We start from the raw sequence: 20,757 nt of genomic DNA, 5'->3' as shown, positions 1-20,757 counted from the left end.
TATCTGTTACCACCTCACTGGTCTAGGCCGTCACCACTGAGTACATCTGTTAGTACAGTAGACTGTAGTGTTGGGACTCCGTGTCAGCCCCCACCCACCCTTTACACACTGAAATCAGGTCTCCACAAGACTGATTTTATGTTACACATTTAAGGTCTTCCGTTGGCAAACCATACCTGACTCAAGCAACCTTCCAACCCCACTCTGCTCATTGTTTTTTCTTCCCCAAGAAAATGCTCCCTGTTTCCTATTAAACTGCTACCCTGGGGCGCCTGGGTGGCTCAGTCAGTGAAGTGTCTGCCTTCGGCTCAGGTCATGATCTCTGGGTCCTAGGATTGAGCCCCACATCAGGCTCAGTGGGAAGCCTGCTTCTCCCTCTCCCTCTGCCACTTCTCCCTGCCCGTGTCCTCTCTCCCTCTCTAATCTTAAAAAACAAAAAACTGCTACTCTCACTAAGCCGGGCACAGCTCTCTCCACTTTCCAGGGCTACTCTTGCCAAACTGCTTTTAATTTTAAGAATTGGAGAAAGAAAAGAAGAGAAAAACCCTCTAAGACTGAATCAGCGCAGGAATGCTACACTTTCATTACAAGTTCTCCGAACTAAAACTGAAAAAACTGTTGGAATAAAATAAGATGATTTAATACTTTTGATCCTGGCCAATTAGTGGCTTAGTTGGTTTGAGCATAATACTAACTTTTTGCTTCTATCACTAGCTGATCTCTTGCAAATGCTTGCCATGGGCCAACAAGAGGATTAGATGAAATACATAGAAGCCTAAGAAATTCTTGATTTGTGTAAATGGAAGAGTTAGTTCTAGGTCAAGTGAAAAAAAATTTTATTTGAATCAAAAACAGAGAACCCTGGCCCCTCAATCAGTTCCCAGACTTAAGCCAGTTTACAAACCCAGAACCCCTTGTATGCAGGGGAGGCATGGTCCCCTTGAGCGAGGACCCAAGTACACTGCCAAAAAATTCATAGTTAGCCTTTCTCCCAACCTTCGCCCAAGGGACTGGTGGCCTTGGAGCAGCGTAACTGTGTGCTGGAGAGAGGAAATAGACCTTCAGGACAACTTGAAACAGTAAACCAAAGGCAGTCAAGCAGTGAGGATTCCGGGAAGATGGTGGGGTAGGAAGCAACAGAAATCTGTCCCCCAGGTAGGCAACAGTTGCACTGGCAGAACCTGTCTGGTGTAACTATTTGAAACTCAACTCTGTTGAAGGCTTGCAGCTTGCAGGGAAGGCTTGCACAGTAAATTCTAGCTCTTCACACAGTGGCAGCTACCCATCCCCACCCCGCCACGTGAACATCTTGCACACGACTTACAGGAACTAGGATGGGTAAAAAGGACCCTGTCTTCCAAATACTGGGGATCTGTGCTTTGACTGCTGATCGCTAGTTCTGTCAAAGGTGCAGGCAAAGAGGTGGGCAGCCATTCTGGTTGCCTCTCCTCCACTGTTGCAACCCCTTCCCCCTCCAGCTGAAGTGACTTTGAGATTTAAAGGGCCAGGACTCACCACCACCACTACCCCTAACACCCCCACCCCAACGTCAGTTCTGCTTTTCCCCATTTGGGAGCCAGACATTAAAGACTAGGACATTAAAAACAGCTGCATGTACAAGGAAAACGAGAAAGTGGCCATGAATGCCCAAGGAAAGGCTCTGAAGAGACATAAGAAGACACTGTTCATACCTCAGGCCGATAGAACCTACAGTGATAAAAACAACAAAAAACAGCAAACCCTGGGGAAGAGGGAGAACCCTATTTCCACAGTTCTGCATTGTAGATTCAAATGTCCAGTGTTTCACAAAGTATCACAAGATATACAAAGAAACAGGAAAGTATGACCCATTCCAAGGAAAAAGTTTCAACAGAGTCTGTGAGAAAGATTTAATGGCAGATCTAGTAAACAAAGCCTCTAGGGGTGCCTGGGTGGCACAGCGGTTAAGCGTTTGCCTTCGGCTCAGGGTGTGATCCCGGAGTTACGGGATCGAGCCCCACATCAGGCTCCTCCGCTATGAGCCTGCTTCTTCCTCTCCCACTCCCCCTGCTTGTTCCCTCTCTCGCTGGCTGTCTCTATCTCTGTCGCATAAATAAATAAAATCTTTAAAAAAAAAAAAGCCTCTAAAACAATGGCCCTAAAGGTGGAGAAAGTCAAGAAAAGGGTGTGTGGACAAAATGGAAATACCAACAAGAAGACTGAAAGCCTAAAAAGAAATTCTGGAGCTGAAAATACAACTGAAATGAAAAATTCACTAAGGGGATTCAAAGGCAGACTTGAGCAGACAGAAGTATTTGTGAACTTGAAGACAGAACAATGGAAATTATCCAGGTTGAGGAACAGAAAGAAAAAAGAATGAAGAAAAGTGAGCGGAACCTACGAGACCTGTGCGACACAGTCAAGGAGACCAACATACACACTGTGGGCAACCCAGAAGGGGAAGAGAGAGAGAAAGGGGGCAGAGCGAATATCTGAAGAAATAAATGGCTGAAAACGTTCCAAACTTGAGGGGAGACATGAGTATAAACATCCAAGAAGTTCAACAAACTCCAAGTAGTATGAACTTGAGACCCACCCTGAGACACATTATAATTAAATGTTTAAAAGACAAAGGACGAATCTTGAAAGCAGCAGTAGAGAAGAAAATAATCACACACAAGGGGTCCTCCATGAGAATATGTGCAGATTTCTTATCAAAATGTGAACGCCAGAAGACACACTGGGTCAATGTGTTAAGAGTGCTAAAAGAAAAAACCAACAACTGTTAACCAAGAATTCCAAATCTGGCCAAACTGTCCTTCAAAAGCGAGGGAGAAATCAAGACATTCCCAGAATAAACAAAAGCTGAGTGAGTCTGTGACCACGAGATGTACCCACAGTAAGTGCTCAGTGGAATCCCGCAGGGAGAGACGGACGGACGCTAGACACCACCTCACCGCCGCGTGGAGAAAGGAGTATCTTCGTAAAGGTAAATATAAGGGCAATTATAAAAGCTAGTGTTATTGTGACAATGGTTTGTAACTACTTTTTTCTTAGCTAAGTCATTTAAGAGACTAAGACATATGAAGAAAAAATATTACTGTAAAACCAGTATTACTGTAACTTGGCTTTGTAACTCCAATTCTTGTTTTCCACAACACTTAGGAGACTAATGCATTTTAAAAAAATATTTATGTTTTCGGACACACAAGGCATAAAGATGTAATTCGTGGCATCAACAACCAAAAGGGGGAGGGGACGGAGTTGTAAAGGAGCAGTTTTTCTGTTACAGAAGTTGCACTGCTACAAATTCAAATTAGAATGTTATAACTTTAGGATGTTGATCCCCATGGTAACCATAAAGAAAACTGCTATAGATTGCATGCAAAAGGAAATTAAGAAGGAATTCAAACATTTCACTTAAAAAAATCAACTACATGTGAAAGAGACAAATACAGGAATGAGGGGAAAAAATACAGACATTCCGTGTGCTCTATAAGCTATAGGGCATAGAAAACAAACAGCACCATGTCTCGTCTAGTGGGTGAGACCGAGACTTTCCACCTCAGCAGGAAAGAACCAGAAGATGAACTGTGGCCTGAGGACCATTCATGAGCCCCCTTATCAGAGGGAGAAGGAGGGGAGCCCAGTCCCGCAGAAGGCCTTGCTGGTGGGAAGGGGGTTCTTATCTGCCAGGCACAGCTGGCTCTGCTGAATGACCATCGAAGGTTCACAGCCAGTGGGGTGAGGCAGGTGGGAATTGATGGGGTCGACACATTATAGACACTCAATACATACTAGCTGAATACGTGAAGGAATGGCCCTTCCACACATGTGCAAGTGAAAGGCTACCAGGAACCTGATGCAGGCCAGCTGAGTTCCTTTACACACGTATTGTGACAACGCAAATCCAACCCTCTTCCAAATAGCCATGTTCCGTGCTCGGAACAGGGTGCCCAAGTAAGTCACCTGCTCTTGCTGGTGAAAAAAAGCAGGAGTGGCGAGCACGGCCAGGTCTTGGGTACTGTTTTGCGGCTGTGGAACTGCAGAAGGAGCCCATGACCTCTCTCCTGCCCTACATTCTGTATAAGACTAAAAGCCAGGCTCCCTCTCCATGCAAGGACTTTCAGCACTTGCCCATCACCAAAATTGAGGTAAGGCACTGGCAAAGCTAAGGGCCTACCTTCTTGGACGTTACAGCTTTGATGCTTGACGAGCACACACTTACTTGCCTGCCGGGGATCACGAGTACAGCGGTTGAGAGCTTGGGCTGTGAAGTCGGACAAACCTGCCTTTGTACGTGCCTCCCGAGCTTAGCGTGTGTGTGTGTGTGTGTGTGTGCGTGTGCATGCCGAAGGTGACCTTGAGCAAGCTATCATCCTCAGGTGCGAAACAGGGCAGACTTGTAGGACCTCCCTCATAAGGTTATTACGGAATAAGACAGCATAAAGCGCTCAGAGCACTCAGTAAAATTCCCGGCACACTGAACGTACTTCGTAAATACTGGATGCCATTGTTACTTTAGGCTCTGATTGAAAATGAGAATCGTGAATAGTGAAAGATTAAGATTTTATGGCTTACCTCTTCTTGGCAGTGAGTTGAGGACCTTTTATGTCTGCTTCCCAGAAACAGAAGATGAATGAGTCCAAATGAATAACAAACCCTTTTAAAAGTCGGTTCTTCGTTTTCACTAAGATTGAAAGAGTTATTAGATGGTAAAACCCTTATAAGTAATTTCTAATTATAGATAACTTGAACGTTTGGCATAGAACTCAAAATAAATTTAAAGAATTAGGTGGCATTCCTATGACAAGACCCCTCTGGTCCCTAACTACGTCAACGTGGTCTCAGCAGTGAGACCAAAAAAATGAAAAACTGGAATAGGACTGTCCGGGATCATCTTGTTCCATCAGTACAAAGTATTCATTCAGTTCATCTGTCAACATGTGAACCAGCTGGAAAAAATCCCCATCCGAGATGGACTTTTTAACACTTACTACTGAACACTTTGAACATTTACAGAAGTCGGGACAGTAGTGAACTGGATCCTCACCAGCTTCAACCATTGTGAACACGCTGCTGCTTTTAATTCACAGAGGGATACGGCACCTCGTTTTTGTTTTAGTCCATCGGGCTGCCATAGCAGATTACCGCTGCCTGGCCCCACGGTGGAAACACCGATGCCAGAATGTGTGTGTCTGCTTGTTTGGGCACGTTACCTGCAGGTCACGGAAGGTTTCTCTCTGCCTGAAACGAGAAACAGCCCTCCCAAGAGAGGTGGGGAACATGCACACAGATTTCGTGCTGAACGAGCAGCAGTGGGGGGAACACTCTGGGGGTGCACGCGGCAGTGTCAAGTTGTCTCAGGCGCCCGTGGCTGCTCCTTCCTCCCTCTTGGCACTAGAGGCCCGGCTGGTGCATGTGAGGAGCCCAGGGGCTGCCCCACTCGGCTGAACTCCTACAAGCTGACTGGTTTGCTGTAACCCCCGGCCGAGCTGTGGTGCAGCCATGGCACCTCCTGTCTGGGGCTGCCAGGGGCCTTCTCTGGGCCACATGGTCAGACACTCTTCTTGTTCTATCCCAGGAGTGTCCCAGAGTGGAACCCATGAAGGGTGCATTGATTTGTTCACTCATTTAAAAGGGTCTGCTCTGTGTCAGAACCAGCTCTAGGCTTTGGAATAGGAAATGAATAAAGCAGCCTGCTTCTGTGGTGTTCAAAGGCAGAGGGGAGTGGTAATAGAAAAACCAGGGCTATGAGGGGAGAGAGGGCATGGAGTTGATTCTAAAATGAAGAGTGAGTTTCTCAGGGAAGCCCGGGCACTCAGGGCACGGGGAAGACTGGTCCATAGCAGCGGGCTCACACCCTAAGGGGCAGGTGGAGCCTGGGAGCCTGGTGGGGTCAGGTCTGCAGGGGCTTGAGACGCTGTACTCTCGAAAATGTGAGGATGCAGGGGAGAGGCATCTTGGTAGCTGAGGGGAAAGCGACGTCAGTAGGAAACAAGGGCACAAAGAGGTGCAGGTGGAGGCAGCATGTGTGTGTTGGACACAGAAAGGAGCACCAAGGAAAGGTTGGATGGTCCCAAAGCACAGGTCCTCTTGGATTACTCAGGGCCACCGCAGTGCCATCCCTAAACGACCCCCACTGGTGACACCCATGCTGGCCCCTCATGCCATAGTTGCTCAGGCATCAGTGACCTGGGATCCTGCGGGTCCTGTAACCCCAACAAAGGCATAGCCTTGCCAACAGTGTCAAGCTTGTAGATCTTTGCCAGTCTGCGGTAAATGCCTACAGAAAGAAAAGTCACAGAACAAACTTGTTCTCACAAGTTCTTCGAGTGCAGCTGAGGCTCTCTGGTCTGTGAAACTACCCTAGTCTACAAATTGGTTGAGGGTTGCTCAAGTCAGAGCTGTATTCACAGATCTGACATAGGGTTTAAGTATGCAAACCAAGCAGGGATCTCGTGGGCACTTTATCTTTTTCAACCCCAGGCACTTGGTGATCAGTCAACCCAGAGTTATCTGGGGGAAGGCCCTTCTGGTTGCCTCACTGGCCCTTCTGCCTGCTCTGGTCAGCTTCCCGGCTTTGCCACTGAACTCCTGGGTCTTCGTCTCCCATTTAAGTCAGGGTGCCTGTACTAATTTCCTATGGCTGTTACAACAAATGACCACAAGCTTCGTGGCTTAAAAGCACAGAAATCTATGGTTACAGTCCTGGAGGTTGGAGCCCACAATCAGTGTCTGCAGGGCTTGCTCCCGCTGGAGACTGCGGGAGACAATCTTTTCCTGGCCTCCTCCAGCTTGTGGGGGCTGCAGGCTCCCTTGGCTTGTGACAGTATCTGCACCTCATCCTCTCTTCTGAATACCCGGGTGTAAAACCCTTCCCTGCCTCCTTCACCTGCACAGCCCAGGAGAGTCTCCCCATCTCAGATCCTGAATTTAATGTCTACAAAAACCCCTTTCCTCCCCATATAGGGTAACCTTCACAGGCTCCAGAGACTAGGATGTGGCTACATTTTGGGGCCATTTTCCAGCCCACTCCAGAGCCCACTTCAAGTGCGACAGGAATTTTTGGCATCTCAGCCTCACTTGGCCACTTAGTAACCAGTTGCACCAAGTAGAATCTCTCCTTTGTTTAAACCAACACACTATCCACTGCCTATGTTTTCTTTTAGGAGTTTTATGGTTTCAGGGCTCACATTTAGGTCTTTAATCCATTTGGAGTTTATTTCTGTGTGTAAAAAAGTGGTCTGGTTTCATTCTTCTGCCTGCAGCTGTTCAGAACCCAGCACAATTCACTGGGGAGATCATCTTTTCCCCACTGAGTATTCTTGCTTCCTTTGTTGTAGATTAAAAAAAAAAAAAGATTTTATTTATTTGACAGAGAGAGAGACAGCCAGCGAGAGAGGGAACGCAAGCAGGGGGAGCGGGAGAGGAAGAAGCAGGCTCCCAGCGGAGCAGGGAGCCCAAGGCGGGGCTCGATCCCAGGACCCTGGAATCACACCCTGAGCCGAAGGCAGATGCTTAACGACTGAGCCACCCAGGCGCCCCTCCCTCGTTGTAGATTAACAGACGCTATACTTCCACATTGGTACACATCTTTCCAGACATTTTCTAGCACATACAAACATCCAATGTGTTTAAACTACTTAGGGCACATCTTGCACTTCTAACTTTGTGACACACTGTGGACATTTCAGCATCAGAATTCTGACAGCCAGCCATTCCCATTTCTCCTGTTATGGCAGGACCTAGGGACAGCTGGTGTGCTGTCTGCACTTGTATGGCTCTGTAGGATGTAGTGTTAGTTCAAATGCTGGCTGTGAGGGTATTTCTATTTTATGTTTTGATGTGGCAATTTTACCTGAGGAATTTTCTTTATAACACAGGAACAACCAAATCTTGTTGGAATGATCCAGGAGAGGGCACTACCACTGGGTTCCTTCCTGCACCCTCTCAAGTCCTCAGATTTCCTGGGACAGGCCTGTCTTAGCTCCAGCCACCATTAACAAAACACCACAGATGGGCACTTCAGACACAGATACTTATTTCTCCCAGTTCTGGAGGCTGGAAGTCCAAGATCATGGTGCCAGGTGTTTTGGTTCCTGGTGAGGCCTCCCTGGCTTGCAGATGGGCACCGTCTGGTGTCTCCTCTTACAAGGACACTAATCCTATCAGATTGGGGTCCCATCCTTATGACCATTTTAACATTGATTACTTCTTCCCTCCAGATACAGCCACAGTGCAGGGGGTAGGGGGGTTAGGGCTTCAACATGTGAACTCTGTGGGGACAAAGTTCAGTCTGAATATCATGGTTTCTAGAACCATCTGTCAAGACATCCAAGAAATGCCAGCAGTTTGGTACCCAAACATCTCCTACATTGAACCTCACACCCCAGAGTGGCACAAGAATCCTTTGCCAATCAGTTGTTCCACTTTTTGGTTCAGAAAAGCATGGCCCCAGTGATGTAGGAAATGGCTACTCCATGCATGTGTACCCAGGTAATTATATATAGGCACACAGCTCTGTTTGGCACCTTGACATGACAATAATTTCTACCATGAAAATAATTTAAATTATTCTACTAAAAGTGCTATTATTGTTGAAAAATGCCATTCCTCTATGGGATAGACTGCTTAAGTCTGCCAGGACATCTTTTATTGCTTTTGTGATACAAAGTTACTAATGAAATTACTTTTCCTTTAGAATTCTGGGAGAAATTTAAAACATTATATGATAAACATGCTTTTGATACAAAGATAAGGAGAAGCACTTACAAGCAGCTGTTAGCTTTCCACCAAAATGCAGCCCAACAGAAGCTCACACAGAGAAGACTGACAGCATTTTTCTAAACTTCACTGAAGTGACAAAATTTTAAAAATAAAGATTTAAAACTGAATTTTCACATAACAATTACTATCATTAGACCTTGCTATAGCTGGGACTGGGTTGAAGCAAAACTGGGGGATGTAAGTAGGCTATTTGGTTAAAAAAAACCCTCTTGACTCTAAATACTGTTCTGAAAATAAACTTATTTTCTCTCATTTCTTTTTTGCTTTTAATTAACACAGATCAAATAGATCAAACACCTACTTAATTCTCCACTTTAATCTCTGACATGCCCTTAAAGACAGGAAGAACAGACTAGAAAACAAATCTACTTAAAGTGTAGATAATTCTCTTTTCATCAGAGTTGAGAAGACAGACACAAAGGAGAATTCCATGAGAGAGGCGAACATAAAAGATCCTCTTCTCACGGCGGGACGTGGAGAAGCTCCCACTCGTAACCACCCGGGTCCTCTACGTGTGCAGGACTGTGGCCAGAGGGGCCGCTAGACTGCGGCTATGCACCCCGCTGTCTTTGTGGAGGTCTATACAGAGAACCCGTTGCCCCATGAGCGGCCTCACCTTCCCTTAAGGGTCTCACTGTTATGTGACTCATGAAGTGGGAGATGATTACTCGGTCAGCACTATTATCAAGCAAGTGAAAACTTGCTTCCAAAGATGTAAATGAGATTCTTCAAAGTGCCTATTTCATGTCAGATTCGAGGAATTACTTCAGGCAGCTGGTGTTTATAATTTACTAGCAAGACTGAGATCCATTAAAATACTGATAGTGTTCTGCTTTGCTATGTTCACGTTTAAATATAATTATTAAAATTATTAGGTAGCTGAGTAAAACCAGACTGGGATCTAAAATGAGAAACGATAGGAAAAAACAGAGTTTTGCAAAGCAAATAAAGAAGGCAAACCAACAGGTGACCAGCCCCATGCCACCCGCTGGTCATGCTGAGCACTGCAGTCCCTCCCCATGATGTGGGCTGCAACTCCCGTGGGCTATGTCCATGTGAAGAACATTCTTTCCTAACATTTCTACCATTTCTTAGAAATGTGATAAACTCAGAAACCTTTTTTTCTGGATAATTAGTAATAAAACTTTACAAATATGAGAGCAGCTTCTGACTTTGCCAACAACAGGTGCTCGGTATCTCTAAACCTGTTTCCTAGTTTATAAAAGGGAGATCATGTACGTCCTGCCCAATAAATCTTAAAAGTGAGTCTAAGCCGAAACTGGGAAGTGTATATGGAAGTATTTCATACCAAGGTAACCAATTATACAAATGTATTATTGTTTTATTTTTTTTTAAATTTATTTGATAGAGAGAGACACAGCGAGAGAGGGAACACAAGCAGAGGGAGAGGGGGAAGCAGGCTCCCAGCGGAGCAGGGAGCCCAGTGGAGCAGGGATCCCAGGACCCTGGGATCACGACCTGAGCCGAAGGCAGACACTTAGCGACTGAACCACCCAGGCACCCCAATGTATTATTGTTTTAAATCAGTAATCTCAAAGTGACTTCTGGGAAGCCCTGGGGACAAATCTCAGGAACCTTTGAGAGAGTGTAACTACTTTTTACTTATTTTCCAGCTTTACTGAGGTATAACTGACAAATTTGTAACATTTAAAGTGTCCAAAATACTGATTTGTAAAATGTATACATTATGAAAGGATTCACACTGAGTTAGCATCACCTCACATATTTACTTATTTTGGGGTGAGAAAACTCTACTCTCCTAGCAAATTCCAATTATACAATACAGTGTTATCACCTACAGTCACTGTTGCACATAAGATCCTTGACCTTATTCTTATAACTGAATAACCTATGACTTTCACTAACCTCTATTTCCCTCACACCCTTGTCCTGGTGGCCACCATTTTACTCTGTTTCCATGAGTTTGACTTTTTTTCACACTGAACATATAAGTGATACTATGCAGTATTTGTCTTTTTTGTCTGCTTACCTCACTTAGCACAATGCCCTCCAAGTTCATCCACGTTGTTGAAGATGGTAGGGTTTCCTTTTATGAGGCCGCATAATATTCCATTTTCTTTATCCACCCACCCATCATGGACACTACGGTTGTTTCCATACCTTGGCTACTGTGAATAATGCTGTGATGAACGTGTAAACAGATATCTCTTCAAGGTAGTCCTGATTCCGCTCCCTTTGCATCTATCTATGCCCACAGTGGCACTGCTGGATCATATGGTTTTTAATTTAACATTCTAGTTTTAATTTCTTGAGGAACCTGGCATACCACAGTGGCTCTGCTACTTGGCATTTCCACCGATGGTGCACAAGGGTTCCCCTTCCTTCGTATCCTTGTCCAGACTTGCTCTCTTGTCTTCCTGATTTTAACCACTCTGACAGGTGTAAAGTGGTATCTCCTTGGGGTTTTGATTTGTACTTCTCTGATGAGTAGTGGTGTTGAGCACATTTTCATGGACCTGTTGGCCATCTGGGATGTCTTCTTTGGAAAAATGTCTATTCGGGTCTTTTGCCCCTTTTTTTTTATTGGGTAATTTGGGGTTTTTTGCTGTTGAGTTGAAGGAGCTCCTCACAGATTTTGGATATTAACCCCTTAATAGGTATGTTGTGTGAAGACATTTTTTTCCTCTCATTTTATAAATGGGTTCCTTTCATGTGAAGCTTTTTAGTCCAATGTAGTCCATTTGTTTGTTTTTATTTTTGTTGCCTTTGCTTTTCGTGTCAAATACAAAACATTATCACCAAGACTGGTGACGAGGATCGAATCCTCCATGTTTCCTTCTAGGAATTTTATGGTTGCAGGTCTTATGTTCGAGTCTTCAGTCCATCTTGAGCCGCACTTGTGTTTCCAGATCAAAGCCCAAATGAGCAATGAGAACATAATGGCTTCCTCATCGGGAGATCCAGTCTGATCCGTACTCTTAAGTAGGAGTCCGCAAACTATGGTCCACAGGCCAACTATGGCCTGCTGCATGTTTTTATAAATAAGTTTATTGGAACACAGCCCTGCCCATTCATTATGTATTGCCTAACGGCAGAGTTTGCAAGTTGTAACAGAGATCAGAGAGTCTGCAAAGTCTCAAAGAGTTACTACCTACCCCTTTTCCATCAGGGCTGGCTGTGCTGGGTCACATGGAGCTCACAGAATCACAGCAAGTCCTTCTCACCCTTCCCCTGCCAAATTCTTGGAGTTCCACAGTCAAGAGCAAGAACACTACAATGCCATGGGACAGACTACGTATGCAACAGTCAAATGTCTTTAATGATAAATAATTCTCAGGGTTTTGTTTTGTTTTTTTTAAAGATTTTATTTATTTGAGAGAGAGATAGGGAGAGAGAGCACAAGCAGGGTCGGGGGAGAGAGAAACAGGCTCCCTGCACGCCAGGGAGCCCGTTGTGGGGCTCAATCCCATGACCCCCAAATCATGACCTGAGCCAAAGGCAGATGCTTAACTGACTGAGCCACACAGGTGCCCCAAATTCTCAATTTTTGATAAACATGTCATATTTAGTAAAGAATAATCAACAAAATACTCAGGGAATTAAAGCTACATTTTGAAAAGCAATATTTTATTACGTAAAATTCAATGTAGGAAAAGTACCGTAACTGGACTTCAAATCCATAGCAACTAAAATTATTTAATATGTGGTCCAAAGCATAGTGCCAAAAATACATAAATGTTTAAAAATTTCACTAACATTAAAAAGTACTATGAACGCATAATTGCAGAAAACTCCATTAAGTCTTTTAAAAATAAAACTGCCTCAGACTGCAAAAAGGAAAACCCCAGATGTTGTACCTAAGTTATCCTTGTTCCCAAATAATGCCCTTATGTTATCTCAGCAGCCCTTACATAACAGTGGTTACACACCATGAGCAGCACATCCATCCAAAGACTGTGAAAACAGTGGCCAAATTGTTCAAGGGGCAATACTTCAACCTGTGGGACTTGACATAGTGGTAAGGCTCCTGTCCTAGGGGCTACAGCACACAGACGTCAGGGAATGCTCACAACAGATGGCACAGGTGTCTGGATCACCAGCTTACAACAGCAGGAGAGCTGCTCCCTTCCCTTTTTTAAACTACTGCTCACACACACGCGATCTGGATCCCGACAGATCACTTACTTACAAATGTGTACAACTCAAAGTACCGGTTATTCCTACAACATGTTTCAAAGTGCTTCAGAGTACACGCTGGTACAATACTAATTTTCTTCCCTGTTTTAATTGTATGTTTCTACTTTTCAAAGGAGATTATTCATTCCGTTCTGGCTAAACAGTATATACTAGTTTATACTAAAAACAGTAAAATCTATGACAACTTTTCAATTTTTTAACAGCTTTCTTTCTTAAGAATGGTTTCTAGATGTTTCTACGCCACATTTATATTTCTAGTTTCTGACTTCTTTATGAGGAGTAAATGCATCTTGTGGGTTATCCTCAAGGCTGACTGATACATTTCTGGAATGCCCTCTCTAACCCACAGAATGCTGAATGGGAGCTCCCCGTCAAATGGGCGCACGGACTCACCCTGCCTCTTCACTCTTCTGGGGACCAGCCCATGCAGCATCTTCAGCCTCGTCCCTGCTCCCATCACGGCCCTCCACAGAGGTTCCCCCGCCAGTTTCTCGTGCTCGGATGCGAGCTCCTGGCTGGTACAGCTGCAAGGCCGGCCGATCCTGCCGGGACAGAGGGGAGGGTTACCCTTCCAAAGGCTGGCAATACAGGAGGGGGCACAATGTCTCTACTGCCAGGGTCTGATGACCCTAATCATCTAAGCCAATCAGTCTTGTGGCTAAAAAATCTGCCTTTTCACAGCACCACCTCAGAAACCAGGCATTCTGAAGCCCAAAAAAAGCCATGAAAAGGAAGACAGTCGATATTTAAAATAACCTGATGGAAGGTAAATTAGTGTCTGGGAAAATGTTATGCTCAAACCCAGAACACCCCCAGAGCCAGTAGAATCACTGCATTCCCCTCACAGGTGGACAGGTGAAGACTTACACACACGTCTCAGCCCCTCCAACTCACCAGGTGGGGTAAACACGCAGCCTGAGACAAAGCAAGGCACAGCTCTTCAAAGGCGGCTTTTTAGGGTCATGAACTGCATAGTTAATAACATCTGTAATGAGCACTTTCCATGTGGGTCATTCCTGAACCGTCCCAGAGGTGGAAGAATGCAACCATGTTTGAATGACGTGTGTACAATACTGCTGAACCACTTCAGGACACCAGGGTGGTGGGGCCAGTAAAGGACAGAGGGACTCTGAAGGCTAAGGACCAAGAGCAACAGTGGGAAACCAGCCAGCTCTGCCCTGAAGAAGAGGGGGACCAACCAACCGCTGGCTCAAGGGAGCCTCCTGCACCTGCACCCCTTCCTTGGCCTCCGAGGGGCCCAGGCACATCCAGCACAGTGTTTCTGCAGGGCTCACCAACTTACCTTTACCCACTCCCAGGCCCCACAGTCCCCACCAGGGCATTTACCAGCATGCCCTTTTCTTTAGCGGAAGCCTGGCCAGTGAAGAGAACGGGAAAGGGCTGGGCAGGGGCTGTGGGTCTGAATCCCTGTGCACACAGAGGTGCAGGGCTCCCATGCCACCTTCTGCCTTAGGCCAACACGCACGGTCCTGCTTTTCACCAGGGCGACACTGGTGTGCACAGATGGTGAAAAGACGCTGTAACCGGTCGGGCCTCATACAAAAGGTGCCATTATGCACAAGGCACCTTATTACCTCCAAGGCATCACAGTTCATTGAGAGGAGTCCCAACACCTAAAGCTGTGCAAATACAGATCACGCATGGCCACTACATGAAAAGGCAGCTGAGACACGAGCGTTCATGAAACAACCAAAAAGACCCATGGCTGTACCTACCGTACCTGAGATTAAGGTAACTACAGAAACTTTTGAGTAATACAGATGTGGTTAGTCAAGGGTGCAAAGAAGAAGGCTCCCCTCTTGCCGGTAGCTCTGCCTTGCCTTTACTGGAAACATTTTAAAAATCCACATCACTGACACCAGCAACACCTTGGGTGGATCTGAAGGGGAGTCTGCTGAGAAAGCCAATCTCGGGTCACACACTGTGTGCTTCCATTTCTAAAGAACCCCTGAAATGACAAAATCATGCAGAAAGAGGACAGCGTGCCTGCTGGGGTCAGGAATGGGGTGGCAGGAGGGTGCAGACTGCAACCCAGGGAGACTGGGGAGCCTCGGTCCCCTCGGTCATCAGGTGGCGGGCCGGTGGGGGACTGGCTGGCACCATGGCGCCTGGCCTTGGAAGGGAAGGGACCCCATTAATATTAAGTGCTTCTCCACAACAACGTGATGTGAATAAAAATTAACCTCAAACTCTGGGGGGGGAAAAAAGCCATTTGTTGGTCTAAGTGGGCAATTCCAATCCTGTGTCGACTGTGCAGATCTAACTGACCGGTATTTATGAGCCCTCTGACTACCTCCTAATAATCAGTATGTTATTAGTAACGTAAGAGAAAGCTCCACAGGGTGTCATGAAATGCAAGCTGTCGGGCGGTACATGCCCTAAGAGCGCAGGACCCAGCAGGGGCGGACTTCCCACTGTCGGTGTGAGTGATCTGAAACCTCAAGATACCTGATGTAGATTTCTCTGTCTTGGCTAAACAGAGGAACTTCTGTTTGGCAAAGCAGGTGTAAGCCTACAGATGTGCAGTCTATACTTTTAGGGTTGATGAACGAATGAATAGAAGAACCTTGTTTCCTGGGCGCTCCGCTTTGGGTGCTGGGCCGCTTTCACTTCTGTGCTCTCTCCCGGGCCGCTCTGCTGCCTCCACAGGGACGCCACTGTCCTGGCTCCCCTTCTTCCCTCTGTCTGGGGGGACTCCTTTCCCCCATTTTGGCTCCTCTTCGTTTCTCCTTGAAAACCTGTCAAACTCACAGTGAGCTCTGTGCTTTCTGCTGTTATCCATGTGGCATCTCTGTGCTTCAGGCTCTTTTTCTCGACATCCTCTCTCCATCTCCCTTTGCTCTTTATCACTGTCCTTCTGTGACCTGTGATTCAATACAAATTCTCAGTAACCTCAGGTGTACTGCTTGTCGAGTACCTGTCTTGCCGTCCAGACTGTAAGTTCCAGAAGAGGCAGGGAATCCCTAAGTCTGCTCATCAGCACATCACAGGCGTGCACGTAACAGGCACAGCACAGGTATTCAAGAAAAAATTGCTGAAAGATGGAATCAACAGTAGTAACGACAGTATCTACTGTTAAACCTGAATGACATACATAATAGGCATATATACTTAGTTTTCTAATTCTCAGTAACCCCCCAGAGTAAATATAACTCCCCCCTTTACAGATAAAATACAGGAGACCAAAGTGCTCATGTGACTTTCCTAGTGGCCCAGGTCCACGTCCATGATGACACAGCGCTGATACTGACAGCTTGGTTTCTGCTTCAAGTGTAGCTAAAATTAATTGAAATTTACTAATTTTTATACATACATCAAACTGATATGAATAATAAGTAAATAAATGGCTGCTTAGCTCCATTGGTTCCTAAAGTCTTTCCCTTCACAACCCACAGGTAAAAGTCCTCACATGCTGTCCGTGGCTTCCCCACAAAACAGAAGCAACAGGATTGGTAGGGAGAAAAAGATCTCTGAGAAAAGTATGAATTCATGCCAGAAACATGACAAAAGGCACTGCTATATCATAAACAATAATACAAACACCTCTAACAGAAACCAGAGTGCTAAAAGATCATAAATTTCCTAATCATGTAAAAATTAATTTTATAAACAAACCAATAAACCAGAACCCCCAAAAAGAGGGCAACAATTTTTTTTTTTTAAATCACAACTCTGTGTGGACAAAAGGACATTAAAAAGTTACTCAGATGGCTGTGTTTCTGAGCAAACAACAGCCTAATCTCATGACCCTGCCATCTTGCCTGCAAACATAAATTCACTTCCAGACACCTCAGAAGCAGAGCAGCCCTGGGCTCCAGGAAGCTCCAGGGGTGTCCTGATACAGTGCATGGGCAAGAGCCCTAGGTCAGGGGAACAAGAAGCCTAGATACACGTGGTCCCATTGACTGTGTGGAGGTGGCCAAACTTTGACGAGGCTCAGAGGCAGGAGGGAGGGGCTCCCACCTGACAAGGTTCTGGCAGATCTCCCTGGCCCCTGTGCAGAGACTGTGTCTGTCCCATTCCCACAGAAGCCCTGCTTGAGCTCCTTTTACGAGCAGCATGTCACAAGCAGGCAGAGAAGTACATGCCCAAGGACCCCTAGCCTGAGACAGGCTGGGCTGGTGAACACCAGCTGCTGGTCAAATTCCACGGAAGGGCCACAGGGACGATAACGTCAACAAAGGAAGCTTAGCACTTGGACAAGAGACTGTGAAGGAGATCCTGAAGACCTAAAAGGCGATAACAGGAATCCAAAGGAAGAGGCTAGGACAGACACAGCTAAGAAACCAGCAAAATGACATATCCCTGCTTGGAAAGCAGACTTGAGGCAGATGAAAGGAGCTAAGTTCCTAGTATGACCAAGGAGAAATAAAGATGTGGACAAGCATACCGTCATAAAATTTCTAATTCCACAAGCAGTATGAAATACAAGCAATTGTACTGACAAAGGACAGTCTGTGACCCTTCATGTGGTCAAAACAACAAAAGCGCAGGCTTACTTCTCCTTGGGCTCCTCCAGTGAACTCCCCAAGGGCGCGGGCTTCAGGACAGCACAGCTAGCACAGGGCTCCCGTTTTCCGTCTCCATTATCCACTTCCTCGCGTCTTTCTTTTGGCTTCTCAGTTGGTTCCTCCCCCTTTTCTGGTTTCTTAAGGAGCTAAGAAATTATGATCTCAGTAAAATCTCACTTTTGGAGAATTTTATAAATGAAGTTGTTTAATGAAAAATTAAAAATATAAAACAACATTGAGCACAAATGTTTGGATACCAAAAAATGTAAACTAAAGGTGCAGCGACCAGGTTTTTGGTTAAACACTGAGGGGAACATTCAGTCAATGAAATACTATAGTTATGAACAACGACCTAGGACAGTTGATGTGATGAGAAGATGTTATTATTCACCAAAAAAAAAAAAAAAAAGACCTGGTCTCTATTTATATGTTTACACACAGGGAAAAACATCTAAAAGGCTGGCAACACTGTGTTAATAGTGATGATTTTCGGGTGGTGGAACTGAAATGATTTCTTTCCTTTTGTCACCAAGTTCTAGTTTTTTCTAAAATGAACAAGTATTGCTTATGTAATACGTAAAAATATATTGTTTAAAATGTTGCTTTATATTGATGACTTTTAGAATAGCTTAAACTTTTTGAAAACACGTCTTACTCTTTCTTGAATCAGCCTGAGCAGGTTGCTGTCTCTGAATTTGGGCCTTCCCCTGTCCCCCCGTTCTCTGTGTAGTTTACTCTTTGAAGTTCAAGTGCCATAGGTAAGTCAGTTTATAAAACAAAAGTAGAAGGCATACTTCTGAGAATTTTCTAACTCATAAAAGTGAGCATATTTTAGATTGTACTATAGCAAAATTATACACAAATTTCAACTATATGAGTTCATTTAAGAGTGAAACAGAGGGAATTGGGAAGATGGCGGAGGAGTGGGGGACCCCTTTTTCAGCTGGTCCCCTGAGTCGAGTTGGATAGGTACCAGACCAGCCTGAACATCCACGGAATCAGCCTGAGACGCAGGAAGATACATCTGGATCTCTACAAATGAACATCTCCAGCACTGAGTATTGAGGTACGAAGTGGGGAGCCGTGAAACTGCACACAGATATCAGAAGATAAACGGAAGGGGGAGGGAGCCACCGCGTTTGGGCGCCGGGAAACGGTAGCCACCTGCACGGGGGGAGTGGGCGGACTCGCGGACCGGCACCCGCGAGAAAACAGACTTTGACCATGAGAGGGGAGCACGCGACACCAGACTTCTCACGGAACTCCGGTGTGCTCACTGGATCCAGACTGAGACCGGGAGCTCTGGGAGCGTGCGGGGGCGGCTGCCGGTGTTAGAAACACAAAGGACAGAGAAGCGCCGGCCCTGAAGTGAGGGCTGGGACACCGGGTGTGGGGCGCACATCCTGGGACACTGCAGGGTTGAGCAGCACCAACAGAAACAGAGTTAAAGTCACCAGATCATCAGTGGAGAACGGCCCGCGATCTCCTCTGTTCTGTGACAGAGGCTGAGATTCGGCCACTGCTGCTCTGTCTCTAAGAAAAGGCACAGCAAACCACCAGGGAAAGCCACCAGAGAACAAAAGCCTGGAAACACCGGCTCACAGAGTGCCCATCCCCATCCCCCCTCACAGGAGACACGGAGACCCTACCTGAGTACTGGCACCGCAGGCCCCTCCCCCAGAAGGCAGGCTGGAAAATCAAGAAGCCCACATCCCTAAGATCCCTATAAAACAAGGGTGCACGGCCGGGGTCCTGGTCAATAATTTGGGCTCTGGACAACCCCGCAACCTCTCCTCATCAGAATGACGAGAAGGAGGGGCGCCTGGGTGGCACAGCGGTTGAGCGTCTGCCTTCGGCTCAGGGCGTGATCCCGGCGTTATGGGATCGAGCCCCACATCAGGCTCCTCTGCTATGAGCCTGCTTCTTCCTCTCCCACTCCCCCTGCTTGTGTTCCCTCTCTCGCTGGCTGTCTCTATCTCTGTCAAATAAATAAATAAAATCTTAAAAAAAAAAAAAAAGAATGACGAGAAGGAGAAATCCCCCCCAGCAAAGACAAGACAATGAGTCTGTGGCCTCTACCACAGAACTAATGGATATGGATATAACCAAATTATCAGAAATGGAATTCAGAGTAACAATGGTCAAGATGATGTGCAGACTTGGAAAAAGTATTAACGAAAATGTTAATGAGAATATAGAATCTCTAAGGGCGGAAATGAGAGCGAATCTGGCAGAAATTAAAAATTCTGTGAGCCAAATGCAGTCAAAACTAGAGGCTCTGACGGCCAGGGTGAATGAGGCAGAGGAACGTATTAGCAAACTGGAAGATGGGTTAGTAGAGGAAAAAACGAAAATGGAAGCTGGACTTAGAAAAATCCACACCCACGAATGCAGGTTATGGGAGATTACTGACTCAACGAAACGATCCAGTGTCAGAATCATCGGCATCCCCGAGGGGGTGGAGAAAAATAGAGGTCTAGAAGAGATATTTGAACAAATTGTAGCTGAAAACTTCCCTAATCTAGCAAAGGAAACAAGCATTCGTGTCCAAGAGGCAGAGAGGGCCCCTCCCAAGCTCAACCACAACAAACCAATGCCACGTCACGTCATAGTGCAATTCGCAAATATTAGATCCAAGGATACGGTATGGAAAGTGGCCAGGGCAAAGAAATCTCTCACGTACCAAGGCAAAGGTATCAGAATTACGTCAGACCTGTTTGCACAGACCTGGAATGAGAGAAAGGGTTGGGGGGGGGCATTTTTGAAGCTCTTTCAGAGAAAAACATGCAGCCAAGGATCCTTTTTCCAGCAAGGCTGTCATTCAGAATTGATGGAGAAATAAAGACCTTCCAGCATCGCCAGTCATTAACCAATTTCGTAACCACGAAACCAGCCCTACAGGAGATATTAACGGGGGTTCTATAAAGGTAAAAAGGCCCCAAGAGTGATACAGAACAGAAAGTCACAACCAATACAAACAAAGACTTTACTGGCAATATGGCATCATTAAAATCATATCTCTCAATAATCAGTCTCAACGTGAATGGCCTAAATGCTCCCATAAAACGCCACAGGGTTGCAGATTGGATAAGAAGACATGACCCATCCATTTACTGTCTACAAGAGACTCATTTTGAACCCAAAGATACATTCAGACTGACAGTAAAGGGATGGAGTACCATCTTTCACGCAAATGGACCTCAAAAGAAAGCTGGGGTAGCAATTCTCATATCAGATAGATTGGATTTTGAACTAAAGACTATAGTTAGAGACACAG

The 20,757-nt window shown here is 45.7% G+C and overlaps 1 protein-coding gene across 5 annotated transcripts in view; it reads right to left on the bottom strand.

The window, feature by feature from the left end:
- Positions 1–12,357: 12,357 nt before the first annotated feature.
- Positions 12,358–20,757, bottom strand: part of UPF3A (UPF3A regulator of nonsense mediated mRNA decay) — a 26,601-nt gene continuing 18,201 nt past the window's right edge. For 2 of the 5 annotated variants that reach the window (XM_034665544.1, XM_034665545.1), the window contains exons 8-10: positions 17,469–17,626; positions 15,536–15,833; positions 12,358–13,490 (exon numbers count right to left, since the gene is read on the bottom strand). In XM_034665544.1, coding sequence (XP_034521435.1) covers positions 13,338–13,490; positions 15,536–15,833; positions 17,469–17,626 — 609 coding nt within the window. In that variant the 3' untranslated portion in view covers positions 12,358–13,337. Of the gene's footprint in view, positions 13,491–15,535; positions 15,834–17,468; positions 17,627–20,757 lie in introns of those variants that run through there. The other 3 variants (XR_004626844.1, XR_004626845.1, XM_034665546.1) reach the window with 2 other exon arrangements.

Source organism: Ailuropoda melanoleuca, chromosome 7 (genome assembly GCF_002007445.2).
Source record: "Ailuropoda melanoleuca isolate Jingjing chromosome 7, ASM200744v2, whole genome shotgun sequence".
NCBI lineage: Eukaryota > Metazoa > Chordata > Mammalia > Carnivora > Ursidae > Ailuropoda > Ailuropoda melanoleuca.
Note: the sequence above shows the minus strand (reverse complement) of the source record. Positions and strands in the feature narration are given on the sequence as shown.